The sequence below is a fragment of the Syngnathoides biaculeatus genome, chromosome 7 (assembly GCF_019802595.1).
Source record: "Syngnathoides biaculeatus isolate LvHL_M chromosome 7, ASM1980259v1, whole genome shotgun sequence".
In the NCBI taxonomy this organism is placed as follows: domain Eukaryota; kingdom Metazoa; phylum Chordata; class Actinopteri; order Syngnathiformes; family Syngnathidae; genus Syngnathoides; species Syngnathoides biaculeatus.
The window spans coordinates 21371629-21394601 of record NC_084646.1 but is presented as its reverse complement, the minus strand read 5'-3'; the positions used below and the strand labels follow the sequence as shown (position 1 = coordinate 21394601).

At 37.7% G+C, this 22973-nt stretch overlaps 1 protein-coding gene across 9 annotated transcripts in view; it reads right to left on the bottom strand.

Moving 5' to 3' along the window:
- Positions 1-22973, bottom strand: part of adgrl2a (adhesion G protein-coupled receptor L2a) — a 132505-nt gene that overhangs the window by 43121 nt on the left and 66411 nt on the right. For all 9 annotated transcript variants that reach the window (XM_061824782.1, XM_061824781.1, XM_061824784.1 and 6 more), the window contains one exon: positions 18335-18444. In XM_061824782.1, coding sequence (XP_061680766.1) covers positions 18335-18444 — 110 coding nt within the window. The remainder of the gene's footprint in view (positions 1-18334; positions 18445-22973) is intronic.

Sequence of the window (22973 nt, the reverse complement as noted above, 5' to 3'; positions counted from 1 at the left end):
TGTCCACAGAAAATGGCAGGCACAATAAAATGACTATGAGCTACTGCCAATTTTTACAACCACTATACAGATTTTGAACGTCGCAGAAAATAAGAAAATAGGAACTTTATCAAATACGAAAGCATTCATGTTTGACTTTTGTAAATATATATTTGCCAGAGTATGAAAAAAAGGAGTTTTCATTGAGATTTACTGCAAGAGGCAAAGCACAAATGAGGGCAACATAAATTAAACAAAAAAAGGAAAAAGAAAACAATCCTGTAATGGGGAAAAAAAGCCAAACTAAAGTCACTTGGCAATAGATGTAAAAGGTTATGAGATTGCAAGATTCACCATAGTTTGGGAACATACATGTGTGCCTAGATGCACATCACCTCTCCTACAGTAAAGACCCGAGAAGCATGTCATTCGCAAGTGGTGTAAATATCACAACCAATAAGGTATACATTAAAAAAAATACTTAAAAGGGTCTGTTGAGGTGTTTTGCTTCTGGCTCTAAGGCATAAGAATCCACAAATAAAAGAGCAGCACGTAGGTAGTCAGGTGAGAATCATGGGAAAGAGGTGAGAAAGAAAGGTGCCTTGGAGAAAAGACGGGGACAGAAGAAAGCAATAGCTTGACTGCTACCAAGGCATGCTCTGGAAAACGATTTGGAAGCCAAGCAAATTGTGCTGAGTTGCAAAAGCACCCAGGCAGAATGGGGAGGAAAAAAAACCTTATGGAGTGAAGCCAATATGCCCCCAGTTAGATCTTTTTTTCCAGGCACACTTACTTCCAATGGGGCACTGGACTGATGGTTAAGATTGTAGTTAGTGGACTGAAAATATACTGTGAAAGCTCAAAGGCCCTTCACACACCAAGGGATGTCTGAAACTGACTGAACTGTTGTGCAGTGTTCAAAGTTTGACAACTAGTTTTGACCAACCCTCTACCCCTGTTTGTGCTGTGTTTCAAAAGTGTATCAATGGTTATTTGGTGACCGATAACAACCAATGAAAAATGCATGCAACTGTAATTATTAAAGATTTTCCAATTCAGTCACGTTTAAGTTGCTTGGTGTATGACAGGCCTAGAATTGACCACAATCATTTTTGCACCACTGGTCAAACTCTGGTTTGTCCATACTGTACAGTGGAACCTTGATTTAACAGACCCCACTTTAACAGATATAGGATGTAACACACTGCCTGGACTGTACGTCTGTCCATCAACAGTTTCTAGGTGTCACTTAAAGGCCCATTGAATAAGTTTGTTAGTTCCAGAACTTGCTTCTTTTCTGTACTGATGCTGTGGCACTTTACAGGCAGAGACTGGGACACACATATTTCTGGGACACAGATATACAGTACAATATGACTAGTTCCAGACAACAGACGTGCCTTCGTGGCTGCCATGTTGAATGTGATGACATTCCAATCAACGACAAGTCATTATGATGTGCCGGCCAAGTTTAATGTGACAAAACTTCTAGGCCATGCATTATGGCAGGAGTTATATTTATTGTCACATAGCGCTACGATGAATGATAACGTCACCTCGCATTACAGAGGATGCACAGAGAGAGAGAGAGAGAGAGAGAGAGAGAGAGAGAGAGAGAGAGTGGAGCACGGTAAGATGATTATAAACTTTAAATGACACTATGACAAAAATCTCTGGAATTGTGCAACATGCTCTCTTTGGTACAGTAACAGTTTTTGGTCAAGCTGTTCATCTACGGCATCTAATTTTAACTGAAAGGTGGAAACAGGAGGCACACTAATTCCTTGCGGCTCATGAAAACGACCTGCCTCGACTCGCCACCACAATATCTAATTGTCACCACAAAGCACATCAGCGGGGTAAGCTTGGATCAAAGTTAAAACTTTCCAAACATGTTCAAGCTTTATTAAAATCACTTTACTGCACTGGGGGTTTTACGCCACGAAAAAAGTACTAAACTATAATTTTGTACTGTACTGTAATATGGCTGCATATGTGTGCAAAAAAAAAGTACTGTTCTTCTATAACAGTTACAATTGACCTCGATGCTCCATTAGTCCGTTAAATCGAGGTTTGCTTGTATACCAAAACAATATTACCATTGAACACAATGAAAACCGTAATGAATGTAAACCAGCTGCAGTGATAATATAATCCCCTCTTAAAGTGTGGAACTATGATGTAAACTCCTTAATTCTAGCTGTAGACTAAAAATATTTGCGTTTGACATCAAAAGAGATGAGATCAACGGCTCCCCCCAAGGTATTTACATCTGGATTGGATATACAACTTAAAAGACTTGGGTCTTGAATTTTCTCTCAGGGGATGAATTAAGGGTTATTTTCCTTAAAATTAATTTTAGTAATTATTTATTGGGATTAAAACATATTTTAACATAACATATTTTTAGGTCAAATGTTATTTTACTTGGTCTACCTCTTCATATGTATATTACTACGCTAGCGGCTTCCTTTTTCTTCAGTGCAGTTTAGAGAGTTGTATCTGCTTTGGACACTGTTATTGGAATGGCTCATACTTTTAATCTTTTTTTTACAGATCTTGTCTTCTCATTAACAGAGAGAAAACTCCCTTTTTATAAAATGTTGATTACACTTCTTAAATATATACACTGTCAAAGCTAGATGTGTCCAAACAAAATGTCTGAATAAGTTGAGTACTGTATCCTTGTGTAAATACCTGGTTGATGACATCGCCACTCATCTTTTGTGTATCAAAGCCATACTGTATATACTCAGTCTACAGCAAAAGTACAGGAACTGACCTCACTGATCTTATCTTTCAGATGGGAGTGTATATTATGGTAGGTATGACAAGTGGTCAGACCCTTGTTCAAATGACATTTTTTGTGATACAGAAAATGAAACCAAGATAAATCATTTCAAAATGTTTTTCTTTTACCATTAATGTGAGACCTATAACCTGTACAACTCAATTAAAATGAAAAAATATTTATTTTTGAGAGGGGAAGTTAAGATAACTTAGATAATGGTTGCACAGTCTTGTGTAAGTGGGGATTTGGCTGTTTTCTGAATGAACAAATCCCATTCAAACTCATGATAGTTAGCGCACACCGGCCACCATTTAGAGGACCTCTGAATAACTCCAAATAAAGTTCAGATGGGCTAAAGGCTTTTTCCTGAGATCTCTGAGCTTTCTTTGAAACACATGAATCTTTTATGCTAAAGTGACCTGACAATGGAACTGTTCATAATCCACTCCACAAAGAGTCTTGACAAAGGCCCCAGTTAAAGCTGAAGAAAATGCTGTAATTGACATGGTTCTCTGTCGTGTCCTTTTGGTGATGAGCAGTGTTGTGTTTGGGCCAAATATACAGTACATTTTTTAATTTAAGGCAAAAAGTTAAACCTTAGTTTCAATGGACCATAACACACTCCCAGATGTTTGGGAATTTTCAAATGTGTTTTTCCAAAATGTAACCAGATTAGGATGTTTTCTTTGTAAACTGAGGCTTCCATCTTGGCACCCTACGACAAAGCCCAAACATTATATTGCTTGAAAAAGATGGGAGATCATTGTCACATGCACTTCATGCAAATATTTCCCAGATATTCCTGCAGCTCCTTCACTAATGCAGTCAGCGTCTTGGCAGCCCCCCTGACAGGTTTTCTTCTCATCAATTTGGCGGGGGCATCCAGTTCTGGGTTATGTCATTGTTGTGCCATATTCTCTCCACTTGATGATGGCTGTCCATACTCTGTTCCACGGTCCATCCATCCATCCATCCATCCATCCATCCATCCATCCATCTTCTCAACCGCTTATCACCACTTGGGGGAGCCTATCCGATGTAACTGCGGGCAGGAGGCCGGGTACCATCAGAACTGGTCGCCAGCCAATCACGGCACATTTATACTCATATTCATACCTATTGACAATTTAGAGTCCTCAATCAACCCACCACACATGTTGAGGTAACCAGAGTACCCGGAAAAAAAACATGCAGGCAAGGACGAGCAAACTGTACAAAGGCAAGGCCAGATTTGAACACAGGTCCTCAGAACTGTGAGGGGTATGTGCTCATCAGTTGTCCGCTGTCCCGCCATGATATATTCAATGCCTTTGAAATTCTTTTGTGCCCTTTTCCTGAATGAGCAACAAGTTGACAATAAGGTGTGCATATCTGTGCAGTTTGTTTTTACTTCCCACTCATTTTTTCCAACTTAGTGGTACATTTTATAGGTCACAAAAAAACTATGAAATAGTTTTTCCTCGTCTCATTTTCTTCTCTCAGAAAAACCAAAGACACACTTTCAAGACAAGTGTGTAGTTTTTATATCACTGTAAGTAGTATCTTTAATACAAATGGAAAAATAAGTTTAAATTTAATACGTGAGCCCACACCTTTCACGAAAATGAGATGAGCACAGTAATAAATGGAAAACAGAAAAATGAAGATTATTTTGTTGACTTTGTACTCAACAAACTGAACTGAAACGTGGCTACGAACCAAATGACCATACCTAACACAGATACAATACATACTTCTTTTTTTCACAAAAGCTGTGGTTGCTTGAAAACTGAATACAGCTACAGTACTTGTATTCTCTTCTTATTGTTTTTGAGAGGCATAAAACATTTGTGTAATTTATCTTCTATGGTACACCTCTGTTTGTCTGGTATCAGCAGAAAAATAGAAGAAATCTCAGAACATTTGCTGCAGTTTTGACATATGGGAAACCTTGTCTACAGTCATGCATGACCGTGTCTTGAAATCTACATATTTGTGCAACTTTCCTTTCCCCCAAAAAATAATTTAACCTATATTTGTTAAAGTTCAGGGCCATTTAAATTTAGATGTTCCACTGTAGCTCAGAAGGAAGTCATAGGGGCAGGGACAAAAGGTTTACAACGCGATGCGACAAACAAAGCAGCTAGGGTTTGGATCGTGTCTGTTATTTACCTTTTTGCTCCACTTCTATTTTAAGCATTGGAAGAGAGAGTGAAAAGGATGGAAGGAGGGAAAAAAAGAGATTAATATTAACATCCATCACTATGGTTACACATAGAGACACAGCTGACACATGGATGGGTTGACCTAATTAGAGAAAACAGTGAAGTTTGAAAAAGGTAACGTCACTGCCAAGGTCCTGTTGAGGGGAAAGAGTTACATCAAGTACTGTACATAGTTGATAGAGACGAACAAAGCAGAACATCTCGTACAGTCTATTTTTATGATCAGACAAAGGATTGCAATTAATTTAAAACACAGTGAGGGGTGGATTACTGTTGAAATTTGCTGATATTTAACACGTTTTGAGAGTACTTAGGCATGTTCAGTTTCAAAAGTTTTGACAAAACTGAAAATGCATAACATTTATGTTATGAGAAGAATTACCCAGTATTACATGGAGTTTGAAATTCACCCCCCACCCCAGCGAAAAAAAAAATACACATTTTGTCATGTTTGTTAAAACAGTCATTATGGCTTAATAGCAGTGGTTGGACTCATGCTCTAAATCTCCAATTACGATTTATTTTGACAGTAACAAACGACTAGTCAATCACAAATGATTTTTTTTGTAATATTCTTCAATAATAGTTCAATAAATACATTAAAAAATCCAAACTGATTATTTGAAAACCATCTATTGAACCCTTGAGAGAGTGCTCTTTTGACTCACACGTCTTAGTTACCATATCTTACAGAATTTATTTTTTTTTTTCACTTTAACCAAGATCCCTCATCATACCTTGGCCATTCAATTCCAGGTCTGTTTTGCGCTTGTCGGTGCCATAAATCCTAGTAGACTGGAGGAAAATGGGACCATTCATGCTCACCTCCTCCTTCCTGGCCCACTGGCTACCTGAACACCAGCGTCACACTGTATTGGATTAACTTTCTCCTATTAAAAGTGCAGCCGGGCCAGTTACCTTCTTTGACAATGGGTCCTTCGTGGCCTGCTTTTTTTTTCTTTTAATAAACTTCATGGAGAACACCATGAAGCGATAAAGCATATATGTGCAGAAGTGATGGGCTCATGGGCAGCATTTAATAGAGTAGTAGTATATGTTATTCTTTAAATAGTTTTTATTTCAAATGCAGAAAATTATAATTCCGAATTTGTTGTTTTATTGGAATTTGCAAGTCAATCATAACTACCACTGATTATTTCATAGTACTACTAGTAAAAGATACTGTAAATAGAGTTTCCACCGATCCGAGTGGCTTGTTAGGTATTGGACGATAATTAGCATTTAATAATGATCGGCTTTGTCACAGTTCACAGATCCAATCTGCAAAAGAAACTTACTCAAGTCGCCATCGAGTACAGTACAGTATATTTGAATCCAAAGGCGAGTTTGTATTTAACCTTATCATTTGGCTTTTGACATAATACTGTAAATATCTGATAGCCAATAAGACAGTCAGACAACACGGAATGCCTAGATCAGATGACAAAAAAAAAATGTCTTTCACAATTGCACCATGCCAGACAACTGCAATAAAATCTTCCATCCAGTCTTGTACGATTACAGGGCTTTATCTTGTCAACTCAAACGTGACAAGATACACTTCTTAAGATGACGACGAGACTGCGATGTGTGTATTACCAGATCCAAATGGAGAAAAAAGTGCTACGGTGGTCACCTTTGCTGGGAAAAATTCAGATTTAAGGTATGTTCACGTAATTTTAAAATGGTCAGTCTCAAAACCAGGTAACAAAAACGTTCTGTAGCCTACCAAATGTTATAGATAAACATGCCACCATTATGTCGAATTATCCTCTAAAGTTTTGGTGTGTGTGAAGTAATTTAATTACAATAAAATAATTCAATTACAGTAAGTTACCATCCTTGCACCTTTCATTTCTGTCATGTTGGTTTGACCTGACTGATGAGAATACGTGACCTTACTAGAGCGGTAATTTCCAAACTTTATGGAGCAAAGGCAAAAATGCACGGCAACAAACTAATACATATGATACACAGTAATTAATGTATGTACTTGCTGTAATCTAATAGAAGAACATACATTTATTCTGTCTGTCACTATCCCTCACTGGTGTAAATAGAGGTACAACAATACATTATTGTAAATTAATATATTTTTCAACCATTTAAATAAAATTTGATAATTTCCCATGACACATAAATATTGCTCATGACACTGGCTGATAATAAGTGAATTAGAATATAGTTTTGAAGATACTCAGTACACAGTATAAAAGTGTGTACAGTAAATAAGTCATTTAGATAGACGGAATGGTGATCGGTTATTGGTTTTTCAAACTTGCAGTTTAGTGATCGGTCTAAAAATATCATAGACCAGAAAAGCCTAGTCTATATGATCTGTAAAAAAAAAGAAAAAAATCTACAGCGTCTGCTCCCATCTTGTGCCTTTAATTTTATATTATAAGAAACTACCCCAACTGAGGAAAAATCACAGAGGAGAGGGAATCATTTGTTGCACACACGCAGACACACTCACTACGGGCATATCCCTGCAGCCTCACAAAAAAAAAAAAAAATACAACTTCAAATAGATAATATTACCTGTTATAGTAATACTAGTATCTGTGCCTGCAACTACTACTACAACAAAACTCCTGCTTCAAAAAGTATGATTATTTTTAATTGCAAACTCCCCTTTAAAGTGCAATTTATACTTACAAATGTTAATTTTCACCATAATAGTTAATTCAATGCACTAAATGACTAGTTATTTTGAAAAGAAGAAGAAAAAAATCCACCCATCACTGTTAAGTGTTGCTGAAAAAAGTACAGGTGTCAGAATGGAAATACAAAAAGAAGAAGCAGGTCATTAGTGGATATTCTCGGTCACTCAATTACCAAATTTTTATTCAGATTTGAACGAGAGTCCTCTGAACTGAGGCAGATGTGCTAACCAGTTGCAGCCTGTATACTGTGCATACCATTGCAAATTACCGTAATTTCTCATGTGTAATATACATTTTTTTAACCCAAAAAATTGTCAAATGTCAATAGTGCACGTTATACATACTGAAGGTATGAGGAAAATTATTACACGCTCAAACAAGGCACTTAACTTCAGAATAATTACAGTGGAACCTTAGAATTTAAACATAATTTGTTCATGTGAAGTGTTCAAAAACTGAGTTATTCAACTTCCGGGACATATTTTTCCATAGGAAATAATGTTAATGAGTTTAATCTATTTCAACCTCCAAATACCTCCAACCTCGAAATAGTAAATTGGTATTTTAATACCTATTTATATAAAATATGTTCACCCTCCATTTAAACAATTAAAAATGCAAAAACTTAAAGCATTTCAAGCAATCAATTTCTTCTGTTATTTGTTGACTTTGCTTTGTAATGCTAGTCACTCCTTTGGCAACACTAGCTGCCCATTTATTCAATTTTTATTCTTTAGGCCTTGGCCATACGACGCTAGTTAGCAAGAGCCGTAACAAACACATTTCCATATTTAGATCCACTGTGGTTCGGTCAACATTCCGCTTCCTTCACTGCTGGTAGCACTGCTGTCTTTCTTTTGGCCTGTGGCAAAGAGAATACTGGAAAAATAACAAAATCTGGAGAAGTACGAGCGAAAGTACGTTCTCATACCACCAGCGTGGAATAAGTGACTGCATTTCTCCAAGTAAGCAGCGGCTTTTCACCATCCCGTGCGCATAAGGCATTTCTCCGCTTGAGCTGGCTATCTGTTCTACATGGATTTTGCTTTGGATGGATATTGGCAAACCGGGAATTGGGGCAAAAATCGAGACATTTTTGGGACGAAAACCGATTTGTACAACTATTGAGATGTTCAAATTCTGAGGTTCCACTGTATTTTGAAATAGAAATACAAATAATATTTCATGTTTTGCCCGGAACACTTGTAAGGATAAGTGGCTGAGAAAATGGATGGATGGATTTCATGTTTCGATCATATGAGTGGAAGAAATATTATGCATTAAAAAAAGCATTACACATTGTTGGAAGGGTTTTCTACAATTTTGCGGTCAACTTTGGGTGTGGGTATTATACATAGGCACATATTGCACAGGAGAAATTACGATACATCTTCAAATATTCACTGCATTTGGAACCATCCTGTTGTTGTTCTTTTTGTGTTAACTGTAACTGTAAGAATCAAATATCCAATATCAACCTGAATATTATTGTACATTGCATAATTGCATATTCCTCAAAAATATTCCTTCAGTCCAAAGTCTAGGTCAGGCTGAAAAATTATTTTTATTGCCATATTTTAGTGTTTTTCAACTGTAGATAGACATTTGACTAGTTTCATTGATCAACTTCCGAGGAAAGTAAATATCAGTGATTATATAATGCTCCCTTGAAGACTTGCTGTAGATGTAGCATAGATATCACGTTAGATGGAAGTCACTCACATTTGAAAAATGTACAGGTGTGGTCAGTCACGCTCGCAGAAATAAAGTTACAGGTGTGGTCCACCAGTCATGCCCGTAGATAAATTTGTGGGTGTGATTAGGGATGCAATCTCAAAACTTTAAAATAATTTACTGGATTAATATAACATAACTGTAAAATAAAAATAAAATAAACAAATACATAACTAAACTAGAAAACCAAAATTTCAAAGTAATAAATGATAATCTCCAATTTCAACTGATATTAGTAGAACATGATATAAAACGGTATTTAAAATTTTTCATCAAAAGAATTCTTGATCTGACAAACTTTATCTGAGGAAAAGTTAAATGGACTTGCCTGTCACGGAATAAACACGAACGGTCTATACTCGCAATGTTTTGAAAATACTGAAAGTTTAGTTCAACATAGTAGCAACAAGCTAGCGATACATTGTAACAAACGTTCCTGTTGGCAATCGTGAAGCTAGCAGTAGATGATCTATATCTTCCTAAAGCATGTAGAGGGGAAAAGTTTTCAACTTCAAGATAACGAGTACCACAGGAAAATGACCGTTCGCTTTTAGATATATGGACAGACTAGTCTAACATTAGAAGTTAGATCAAGTCAAAGTAAACCACAATCACATACTTATTATAGTTAGATACTGAAACATTACCTGTGTTATCTCCCAGAAATGTTTTCAATGTAACTCAGGGGTACCCAGATTTTTACCCCCCCAAGATCCGGCGTAAAAACTGTGCCAAACAAATAAGAGCGTTTTATCTGAGATGTAACGCTGTGGCGACCCCTAACGGGATAAGCCGAAAGAAACTTACTTACTTACTATCTACTTTTCAAGGAGCCAGCCTCTCGCAATTGACCAGCGGGGCGGGGAATGGCCGGGTTCTCATGTGCATTGCCATGACTGCCGTAAATAGGAGGGCGTCTTGCTAAAACGCGCCTTTAAGTGTGTGCGCGTGACAAATTGGCCATACCTGAATCAAGCGACGAGGTGGATGGTAGTGTAACCTCTTTTTTGGGGGGTGGCGGGGGGCACGACGTCACACGATCAACCAACCTGGTGTAACTGAATTTCTTTTGACATGGCTCATGATGTTGACGACTTTCGATGTAAATGCGCTCGCAGTACGTGAAGCAGCTCAGAACATGTGCTTTTGGCATCACTTCCGAACATGCTCTGTATGGTTCACTTGCATTTCGTGTCTCCGGGTGAATAGTGATTGTTTAGGGGCAGGCTTGTTTGGTTAACAACTTTTATGAAATAAACATGTAAATTAATGTCAAGAATGCACAAAATAAGCAACGTCTTTCAATATCCATTTTTTCTACTCGTAACAAATCTTACGCGTGGGATTTTTCGTGCTCGACTGTACAGATTTGCAAGCGCGATTGCACTCGTCAAATGTGAGTGACTGAGATGGTCTTCTTAAAACTACAGTTTATGGAAGTTGTGCCATATAGTGCACTTGATTAGGCTGAAAAACTTAAAAACACAAAAAAACAATCTATTACACACATGAGAGAATGAGTAATTAATCAATTACCACATTCATCCCAACTATCAATACTTGTGTAAAAATTGAAATTAAAAGGTAAAATCAAATTGGAAAAAAACACAAAAAATACTTAGTAGAAGCCCATATTACAATAATGGCCCATAATGTAATAAAAATTTGCCCTTTTTAAAATCTAACAAGCCCATAATGTTATAATGGGCCAATAAAAAACTCTTGAACCTGAAACGTAACTGTTAGCCAATAATGTAATCAGAGGTTACTAACTATGACATTGGCTGATTAATACATTATTGGCCTATTAAAAATATATATATAATTACAAATGTAATCACTGAACCCATAAAGGAATGGTATATTATTATAAATGTATATAACGTTTTCATTTTAAATGTAACAGTAATCATCAATACTCTATCTCCGCCTGTCTCTTTCGCTCTCCCTCTCTCCATGTATTTGTCTAAGCTAACCTTGTGTCAAATTCTTCCGAATTTTAATTTTGACTGTGAGAGCTATGCTGATGACACAATTATATCAAGCAATGTCTCCAGATAACTATAGTTCAATTGAGGTGTTGTGTCACTCTGTGATTAAAAAAAAAAAAAAAAAAAAACTGTGCCATATCATGTCTTGTTTCCAGTTTGGGCTAATTTAAGGTTTTCTATGTTACATTTATTGCTGGATGTTGTACTGTTTAGTTTGTCTGTTTTGGACATTAAATATGATTTTTTCAGACTCCTGTACTCCTGTGTTGCCTCCCTTCTTTCCTCCACTTGGGTCATCCACGTCTTTGCCTTGCCTTCTTCACATCCTCAAGCCCAAACCGTGACAGAATGGACTGACCAAAACACGACCCATCGGGAAGAGTACAGTCATGATGACATTCTGCCTCCCAGCGCCCTCAGCCAGGCAACAATACCTACTCTCCTCAAGTAAATCGTGTCCTTCTGTCCTCTCCATCCTTTTCACCTGTGTTACCCCCCTTATTTACCATGCTCGGTCAGATTTTTACAATTATGAAGATGGCTCCAGTTTAGCTATCCAGTTGTCCAATTCTGACTACAACATCTTTCTTGATTTTTTCTTTTTTTTCTTTCGATCTTGATTTTTACGGCTCCTTTCCTAGTTTTTCAGGTCCAAGTCAGTTTTTGTCACAACTGCCCTTCTCCAGCCCCTGTGAGCCCAACCCCAAGTCATTTCCCTCTGACCCTCTTGAGCACCTGTTTGGCCATACAGACCAATAGAGGGGCCCAAGTAAAGGTCACATTTTGTCCTCCATTTATTGCATTCTGGGCTATTATTAAGTTATGGCCTGTTACATTGTTAGGTTATGGGCTTCTACATGAGTCAAATTGTTGTATACACTATTAATACAGCAACATTGCTGCTCCATCTTGTTTATGAGAATACAAATCCTAATAAAAGTCCTACAAATTTGGAAGATTCAATCAATGCTTACGAATAATGCTAATAAACTACAAAAATACACAAGGAAATCTCTTCAATGTAAAGGTAGTTGAGGAAATGTATTAGGAAATCCACATCACCACATATTTAGTCTGATTTATTCTGTTTTCAACTAATTATGAAATTTGCAGTTTGTGCCAAAATATGAAATTGTGGGGACTCTGAAAAGTCTGGAATTCCAGTTAATCATTAGATAGGTTGATGCAAACACAAATTTGACTTTTTGTGGAGATACTTCACAAAGAATAGAAACATTTCTTTTGGAAGGTGACATATTTCAGAACTGAAATCTAGCTGAAATAGAACTTCATATTTTGACACGAGGAGGCAGGATTTAGTGTTTGAGTGGTAAAACAAATCAATTTGCCAGGATCTGTCATTCTGCTGGGAAAAGCAGTGGTTCAAAACCAAGAATACTGTAAAAAGCGAGAGAAGCAGAGCAAGTAAATAAAAAACATTCATCTTGTAAAAACTCTCTCCAGCAACGTCAAACTGATAAGATGACAGAAAAAAGAAAATCTGGAATGCAAAGTGGATACATAACAGGAGCTCTGACATGGTTAGTCCCAAATATAGCGAGGAAATAACAAATCAGTGTGATCAGAAATCAGCAGATGGAAAGGGGGAATCTGGTAGCCATGGCGATTTCCTGCAGATTGCACAGGGGGAAAGGAAGACAGTCACTTTTACTGAAACGATAATGAAACATGAGGCACTCCCCTCCCACACCAAGCCCTCAATCCTAAACTACATCCATTAGCCACTGAAGTAGCAAAAGAGTTATTTATTCATACAGTATATCAACATGAAAATACCACCACATAACAAAATACCAGAGTATCAATTAAACAGATTCAAAAATACAGGATTTTCTACAATGAACCATTGGTTCCATTGGAATAACATTTCTGTTTAGGTACTTAGCAAATGACACCAAAGTTTTTTTAGGATTGAGTATCAGAGATGTCAATAGTAGGGATGCTCTTGCCATTTCAAAATCGTATGCAGAGTTCAGTTGTATTTATCTTTAGCTTTAGATTTTGTTTTATGTTGTCTAATCAAGCAAGTATTAGAGCCAAACGAGTGAGTGACTCAGTGCCAGGCGAAGTACAAATGTACGGAGGCAAATGTTTCCTTGGCTGGAAAATAATGTCACTAATCAGGGCACGCAGCCCAAATCATTCAGCCAAACTAATTAAATCGTGGAAAAGTGCTAAAAAGGCCATTTGCACATAAACAAAAAATCCCCAAATTCCGTGTGTGATGATTCAAATTTTCAATTCAAAACTCAATTATATAGAGTCAGCCCCAAAGCCAAAAACATCATTACGACCTTTTTCAGACCAAAAGTTCAGTGGAGAAAGCTTTTGAGGGATGGTCGGTTCTACATATAGTAGAAATGAGGACACTGTGTCCAGGCCCGCCGTTGATCAGCTTAATGAGGATTTAATATGTTGTCTTGTAAATCAACTTCTCAGGTCTTGTATCCCAGCAAATCCAGGGGACTCTAAGCCTCTGAGCCACTGTAATGTTTTAATCACAAATCTCGATATTTGGCATGAGATCTGCCTTGTCTACAAACAGCCAAGAACTGTATGCCACTCGATCCTTTTTAGGCCAACTTAGTATCTTTTATTCGCTCTAAATGTAGTTAAATTTTGCAAATACTTTGTGACCGTCTTTGGCTAATCTCACACAAAAAACGTTTAACAAAGGCTGTTGAACCTAAAGATTCCAACACTATTCAATTGAGGTTAATCTATTGGTGTTTTAACACATTATTAACAGAGGTTATCAAAGTTAGACTTGACTTGCATGACAATTATTAATGTAAAAAGTGGGATGTTAGGGCAGCGATGCTCAGTCTGCAACATCAACGACAAGAGGTATGAGGCCCCTCAAAAAATAAAGTCACCATAGTAAATACAAATAAAATGGACAAAAATGTAAAACGTGTTTTGGCAATACAATCAAACATATCATATATATATATATACACACACACACACCACACACACACACACACACACACAACACACACACACACACACACCACACACACACACAGTGCCCTCCATAATTGTGTTAAAAGCCTGAAAATAAATTCAGTGTTTATTGCAGAAGAATACTGTCACACTGAAATTTTTTTTGGAAAATGTAACCAACTCAAATGAATTGTAAGAAAATAAAAAAATCCCTGACTAAAAAATTATTATTTGTTATTAAATAACCTGTTCCACAATTATTGGCACCCTTAACAATTCCCAGGAAATAAATATAATTGAAGCATTTCTGTCAGTACAGTAGTTAACAGCGTTTACCAGAGTATGTAGGAACATTTAATTAGTAATCCATCACTTCCTGTTTCCCTGGGGTATAAATATGACATGACACAGAGGCCATTTCTCTTATCCACTCTTAAACATGGGAAAGACAAAGGAACACAGCATATGAGTGAGGCAGATGGTAAGAGAAATCAAAACATCTCCAAAGCTCACTGTTACAGAATTACAACAAATGGTAGCATCCTAGGGTCACAAAGTCTCCAAATCAACCATCAGGCGCTCTCTACACGCCAACAAGCTGTTTGGGAGGCATGCATGGAGAAAACCTTTCCTCACTCAAATCATAAACGCAAACATCATGAGTTCGGCAACTGTTATTGGGGCTTTAACTGGGACCGTGTGCTTTGGTCAGATGAGACCAAGATTGAGCTTTTTGGCAACAAACACTCTAAGTGGGTCTGGCGTGCCACAAAAGACGCACATGCTGAAAAGCACTTATACCCACTGTGAAGTATGGGGGTGGGTCAGCGATGCTGCGGGGCTGTTTCGCTTCCAAAGGCCCTGGGAACCTTGTTAGGGTGCATGGCATCATGAATGCTTTGAAATACCAGGACATTTTAAATCAAAATCTGTTGCCCTCTGCCCGAACGCTGAAGATGGGTCGTCACTGGGTCTTTCAGCAAGACAATGACCCTAAACATATGGCCAAATCTACACAGAAACGGTTCACCAGACACAAAATCAAGCTGCTCCCATGGTCATCTCAGTTCCCAGACCTCAACCCCATTGAAAACCTGTAGGGTGAGCTGAAGAGGAGAGGACCCAGGTCTCTGGATGATTTAGAGAGATTCTGCAAAGAGGAATGGCTGAAGATCCTTCTTTCTTTTCCCATCTTCTGAAACATTATAGGAGAAGATTAGGTCCTGTTTTGTTGGCAAAAGGGGGTTGTACAAAGTATTAACACCAGGGGTGCTAATAATAGTGACACACATTATTTGATGTCAAATAATTATTTCTTTATGTGGGATTTTTTCCTCCACTGAATAAATGTACTTGTATCGAAGGGTGGATTTTTCTCTTTTTTTTCCTTTAAGGTCCCATATTATTTAGGAAAAAAAAAGCTAAAAAACACATCTTAACACATCTTAACCAGGGTTGCCAATAATTACAGAGGGCACTTATATATATATATATATATATATATATATATATATATATATATATATATAAAGAGAGAGAGAGATACAGTATATAGTTATGCACAAGGGAAGCATTTTTAAACATTTATCTACATCCAGTTTTTATTGCACTTTTATGTGCAACACATTTTGACATATTCATTTTTTAAGCACAGTCTTTCAAATGTTTCCATGTTTAAGGAGTGTGCATACAGTAATTAGAGTGGCTTACAAAAATAAAATGTTTAAGAATAAAAGCTCTTCTTTGTTCTTGATAACTTAGGGCTAGGTACTGTAGTTGAATTTTGGTCAATATGGAGGCACTTGGACAGATATCATCTATTTTCTCAGGTGGTACTTGGCAGAAAAAGTTGTCTTTGGGTTCAGTTTATTATATTCTATTAAATGTTTTTCAAAAAAAATATTTTGCAGCGACTGTGCTTTTACTTTGAAATTTTAATACTAACAGCAGTTAACTTGGAATTGAATGAAAGTTCAGACAGTCAAAATTGACCTTGATTAATCAGTTGTCTAAACAAATCGGAGGACAATCAGTCCACCAGAAAAGAATTTGTCGGGCCATGAAGTTTGAAATCCAATGTGTTTCAGAAGTTATCAGTAAATCCTTCAGAAAGGCATGGAACACGGGCTGTCCAAAAAACATTTTTTTGTGAAGAAATTCTCTTCTGTTATGGTGAAACATCTGCAATACTAGCATTTACATTAATTGTTTTGGGCTGCCTTTGTTTAGAGTTGATTACAATTTTAGAACATATCAGCATTGCCACAATTATTACATGTGTTGGCAAAATATGTTTTACAATCACAATCTTGCCAGTTAGATGTGCGAGACTGCATCCCTACAGACATGCAAATACAAATTTGCGTGTTGTGTGCGTGTGTGTGTACATTAGGAAACAGAGGATTGGTTTGAGGAGAGTAACAAAATGATTTACAATTCACAAAACAGGAGTCGGACTGGAGTGGGTAAAGTTGGGCTTGTGCAGACGAGTTGTGGGGTCGGGGGCGCGGGGGGGTAGTAGGGGGGTGGATGCTCATACTGGGATAACGCTAAAGACTTACCAGGACAGTTGCGATAGGATACATTCTGTGTTCTTGCTCCTATTCTGGTTGGGCATGGACCTTTGAGAGGCAAAAACATGGCGCTACAGACATGCACAGACTGAAACTGTTGAGAATGAAAAGATTCCTTTTATTTCATTTAAACTTTGCCCCTATATACAACCCCTCATTAGAGGGGTATATTCCCCCATATTAGAGCAGTCTTGACTGCATCCTTGAAGCATGAAAGAGCCTTAAGTCAACAGTGGGCCTGGAGAGTGGACCTTCAGCCAAATCCCTCTGTTCAAGCCTAAGGTGGCACAGTAGGACATAATCGATACGTAATAATGAGGCAAGCGAGAAATAGATGTTTAGGTGAAACATATCGGATTTGAACTGCTAGAACCCCATTCTTTATTGCTTACTCTTTTTAACAATAGGGCTCCTTAAGCCTTGAAGAGGTTGACCTTTGTGTTGTCAAGACATTCCCGAACTAATGATCTTCACCAGTGCAATATGAATCCACACTAATGGGCATCTTAGACAGGTATACTAGCACAAATTAACAAGGATAACATTGTAAAGTCATGCATTTCTATAGTTGTTTTATCCAAAACTGAATGATGGGATGAATGAAGTGTCATCAAATATCATCTTCTCATCATTTGCACTGTAATTATTCCAGTTCCACCTGATTAGCGAGTCTGGCAATTAATGTAAATCTATGTGGTTAATCAGGTTGTAAAGGTTACTTGGGGGAATATTCTTCAAAAATTGCAAATGAACACGGCAGCTCAAAGGACAAAAGGGGATTTTTAATGCAAAGGGCAATCTGAATTTTGTTTGGGAGCTAAAATGGCAATGAATATTTGCTGCTAGGGAGTAGACAAAAAGCAGCCAATACTTCTTCATAGGAAATATTATCTTCCTGACTTATGAGTGCAGCCGTTCAGCTTTCTTACACAATGAAACATCTGTTAGCATGCCCCCACAACTGCTTTATTGACGTATATTAACCCACCAAGGTTTGCGCTTTTCTCTGACAGGCTTCTCCATACTAAAATAATGAAACACTCGCTTGCCATTATGGAGAGTGAGCATGACTTCTTCTGCCCCCCCATTCTGCAAACTCATAACCCGGCTTGTCGGCCCACTGAAAACATGGTGAGCACATCAATAATACAGGCAAGTACAGAGGAGGACCAACAAATGTTTTACAGGTCATATATCATGAAAAGTTCATGGCATGACACAGATGGAAGAAGAGACAGAGGAAAAGGGCACTGAAAGGTGCTGAAACACAAAGAGCGTAGACAATTCGGACAAGGTTGGAGCAAAAATGTGATGTTGATGCATCAAGATGGTGAGGAAGAAACTGAGGAGGAGAGTACTGGGGTGATTGGGAGGGGTTCAGTGTGACTTTTCAATTAAGAACGTGAATTGAGAGCAGGCTGATACTTACTGTAGGGCACACACTCATACTGGACCTCCAAATACTTGTATGTCCCCGGGCAAGGGTCTGGGAAGACGTCTGAACCTGTGATCACGATACACTGAGTCCGATTGTTGCATCTGTGAAGAAAATTATACAAAGTGATAAGCAACAACTAGTTTTACATCTAGTTTTAAATTATAATTAAAATAGAATTAAAAACACTACTGTCACTAATTGACATCAAAGTATTTTCATATTCTCTTCATTATATTGACAAAATGTTTTTTTTGCTGTGCTTTGAACAATGCCGTATTTTACTCAACCAACTTCTTCTGTTATTTGGGTTATGTGGTCTCTCAGTACACATCTGAAAATGAATTAAAATTGTGGTCCGAGCCAAATATGGACTGAGCAAATAAGAAAAGTGGGTCAAACAGAATTAGCTTCTCAGAGACAATTTCTGGACACTTGTAGGACAATACTAAGGTGTCTTTTAAAATTGAATTGACATTGTTATACTTTTAATAGTCCATGTTAGAGAGTGCCTATACGGATGTCGAGTAAGCCAAAATATGGGATCTCAGAATTGAATGACTGGGACAAGGAGAATATTTACAGCAATGCTAGAAGTTAGGAACTGAGTCACTTTGTAGAATATTACTTGAGTAAAAGTCAAAGTATCTGGCATTCATGTACTCACTGTGGTATCAAAAGTATTTTTCTGATTTTAATTGTAATCATGTATAGCAGTAGAGTAGTGTATTTGTTTGATTAAGTCGAGTGGTAAACAGGAGTTAAAGATCTGCTTGTTGGGGGCTAAGTTAGCCTGGCCATTGCTTGGACACAAAAACTTGTCTCTGGAGTGTCTGCCCACACATCAAGTGTGAAATTAAACAACAATTTTTTTTTTTAAGTCTTTGAATATGCCGGTCTGAATTTAATTGAACTACCCCCATACCAACTTTCATGATTCAGCATTAAGCCAGGAAGAAATCTGCCATTTCCAAAGAGTGACCAGATACAGATACATTACAGTGCAAGCAGACTTGAAGCATTTTACACAGATCAGCATGGCCTAACAGCATTATAAGTGTTAATTTCTGATAACTGGGACATACTTGAACGTTCAACGGAGGTGCCGACGTAGTGGGTGGCTGGGCAGTATTGGTGTTTAACGATGTGTGCCCCATATGCAATATCCAAGCAGTCATGTACAATTGTAATTCAGCCGCTTGGTGAGTGTCTGGTTTTCCCTGCACTTTTCCTGACAGCCTTTTTCTTCAGACTCTGGGCCGTTTCAGAAAAAGCCACTGCAAGCCTAGTCGCAACACACTAGTACTGCAAGGCAAGAGTCCCTCAATTGCTTCAGAGAAGTGACACAGCTACAAATTAACTTCTAGTGTTACAAGTGGACATTGATTGTGCTGTATTTATTCATCTTTTTTTTAATTCTAGCTGAAAGATATCAGCCACACTGAAAGACATTCAGTGGAAAAAGGAAAGTAGCTGCAAATTATAAAATGAACTGCTTGCGAGTCAATTGCATGGCTATTGTGAATATGACATTGAGTAGGACAGGATCTCACACCAAATGAAAAAAAAAAAAAAACTCAGAAATCTACACTGCACTCCAATAGCAACAACATTTAGCCTGAGTGTAACTTTCAAAAATTCCCAATATGTACATTTCCACCTTGTTGTACAAGGTGAAATAATGATAACTGCATCAATCCACCAAGCAAGTAATCTTCATGACTAAGGGGATGCAAAATTCAATTGACAAACTGGACATTCCAGATCAATAACTTTGTTCTGTTGATTTAGCAGGTACATAGATCACAATTGTCTTCTCACAGGCATCATTGAAAAGTCTATTATAGTTTGCTTTCCCCACTTTTTTTCCAAGATGCTGAAGTCATCATTGCTCTGTGTATAAATGTTATTAATATAATATTAGAGACTATATTGGAACAGAGGTGAGTTGGTTGCATTGAACAAAGCATTTGGCTTTGCATTGAATGCAACTGTATTTTTACAGAACATCATGACCATGTTTTTGTTTACAACCTGTAGGTTGAATGTCTGCTTTTATTGCTGAATGAAGAATTATATATATTTTATGTCATGTTCGCTGCATTTCATCACACTCCCAATATTATTTATGATAGAAAAATTCAAATATAGATATTGATATTCTGCAGGCAATGCATTACACTACAAGATATATCATTATATTATTTCTTTAGTCTATGCCTGTGTATGTATGGACCTTTCACTTCATTGCTTTGATACCAGATTATAGCACTAACATTTATTACTGTTTTGTAGGGAAATATGCAAACATGTTTCATGAATTCATTTCATCCTCAAGCTATAAAAAAGCTACTTAATGCACAGAGTACATGATATGGTCACTTTGACAACTTTGTCAGCTTTGCTCATGCATAAACATATCACACAGGAGCGATGTGAATCACAATGAATCTCGAACACATTCCCCCATTCCAATGACAGCGGGAAAATGAATATGTAGTTTACATTAGCCTTATGAAAAGGAATGATACTAAAAATAAAAATGGTGACACTAATGAGCCTTTACTACGTTCCAAAAGCATTAAACAAGCGGACATAAGCGGTGGGGACACACACACACACAACAAGTTCTCATTCCTTGTGAAACAATCTTGTTCTAAGCGTTGATAGTTTTCTGATATTGGCCTGGTTTTGGAGCTGTGGAGCTCAGCATCCTGATCTATGGGAGTGAAGGACTGTGCTCGTCTCATCTGTAAAACCTCGGGCTTCTCCTGAGACTAACTGAATGAGGATTAATGACTTCTTATATGCATAGTCCTAGGCATCCATTTGAGATGTAATTGAAATTCTTCGCATAAAAAGTTCAGTATTTGAGCCTGCCAGGGCATAGGTCTCAAAGTGCATTCTGATTAAATACATGTACAATGATTTCTGTGACGCGCCTTTCATAGTCTGAGGCTATATACTAATTAATCGTGAATAACGAAAAGAAACAGCAGTGTGATTTATTTTGAATTATTCTTTCTTTCTTAAGTAAAAGCATATAAGAGCTGAAAGAAAAGAAAGGTGTATGGGTGGCGATTATTTTTTTTTATTTTTGCTGATGATTTTAGGCACTGTCTACTGTCTGTAGCTATTAGCATTTGAACTTTCATTGTTTATGGTGCTCTGCAATTAGCTGGCAACCAGTTCAGAGTGTACCCAGCCTCCTCCCCGAGTTTAGTTGAGATAGGCTCCAGCACCCCCGCGACCCATGAGAGGATAAGAGTCTTAGAAAATAGATGGATTTTTAATATGGCTTAAGTTCATTTTACACTGCGTCCCAGCAGTGACGGCAGCGGCATTTCAGGCCACCATGGACAAAGCTGGATGGTCGTGAGATAATGCTGGGGGGGAAAGGATGGACAAATGTGACAAGCAGTGATAGCTTTGGATGCCTGTTGAGATGTTTAAAGTGTCAAAACATTTGGCGTAGCAGTCCTGATGTGGATGAGTGAACTCGTAAGCCATAATAAGAAGGTGAACGCACAAAACTAGAGGTGACTGTGTATCAAAACTTGATGGCAGTCTGTATTAAGACAGGAAGACTATCACTGGCATTGCATAGAATCCTCACATCTCCAAAAGATAAAAAACAACATTTATGAAAATCTATTAAGATTGCACTGTGAAATAGACACAAACCATTTTAAACACTTTAGCTGAGTCAATCCTTTGTAAAAATATCAGTCCCACATGGAGACTAATCAATAATATCGATGTGCAAGAAATTAGATATTCTCTAAAATTTGACGCAGGAGGTTTAGTGATGTATATAGCCCAGTTTATCAGAGAATGGCAATTCAAGCACACTATCGAGTGGGGCCGGTCTACAGTTCTGAGTACCGGGGTTCAAATCCCACGTGCATATGTGTGCGTGCGGACTCTCATTTGGAGCAGGCGGGCATCGTGTTCTGGCTCAAAGTAGAGCTGCTAAGGCTCTTTCACACCACTTGGCAAAGCGCTCTTAACGTTTCCATTCATTGTGCGTGTGCTGAGGGAGCGTTAACAAATTTTGACGTGACGCTGAGTGTCGCATCAATGCAGAGGGTGTCTGACGCTCAGCATCGCATCATTAATAGAAAAAAATGCTTTATTCTGGAGCATTGGCATGGTGACGTCAAAAAGCGTTGGCACAATGATTTCTAAGTGCTTTCTTTAGCGGACGGCAACAGGAAAATGGAGGAAGGCAGAATAACTGTGGTGTCGCCACGATCATGAACTTTGGGCCAATAGAAAAATCATATACCGCAACATTTCTTTTCAATTTGCCTTTCAAAGCTCCCTGCTCAGCCTGAAATACACTTCAAAGCGCTCTTCCTGGAACTAGAAAGCTCACAAAATTAGTTTAAACTCCAAAGTGCTGCTGTGAAATTAGTACGGGATTCCCTTTTTTTTTTTTTTTTTTTTTTTTTAATGTTACTGTTACCTCCTTGCCAAACTAAGCAATGTTAGTGTTTTTTTTTCCAACAATGAAATATACATAAATTATCGCAGAGTTGTGGTACACTCTGTGGGGAGAGCCTCAAATTCCTTCTGGGGTCTTCCATCACTACTTCAAAATATGGGATGGCCGTACTTCGTTGCCATCAGT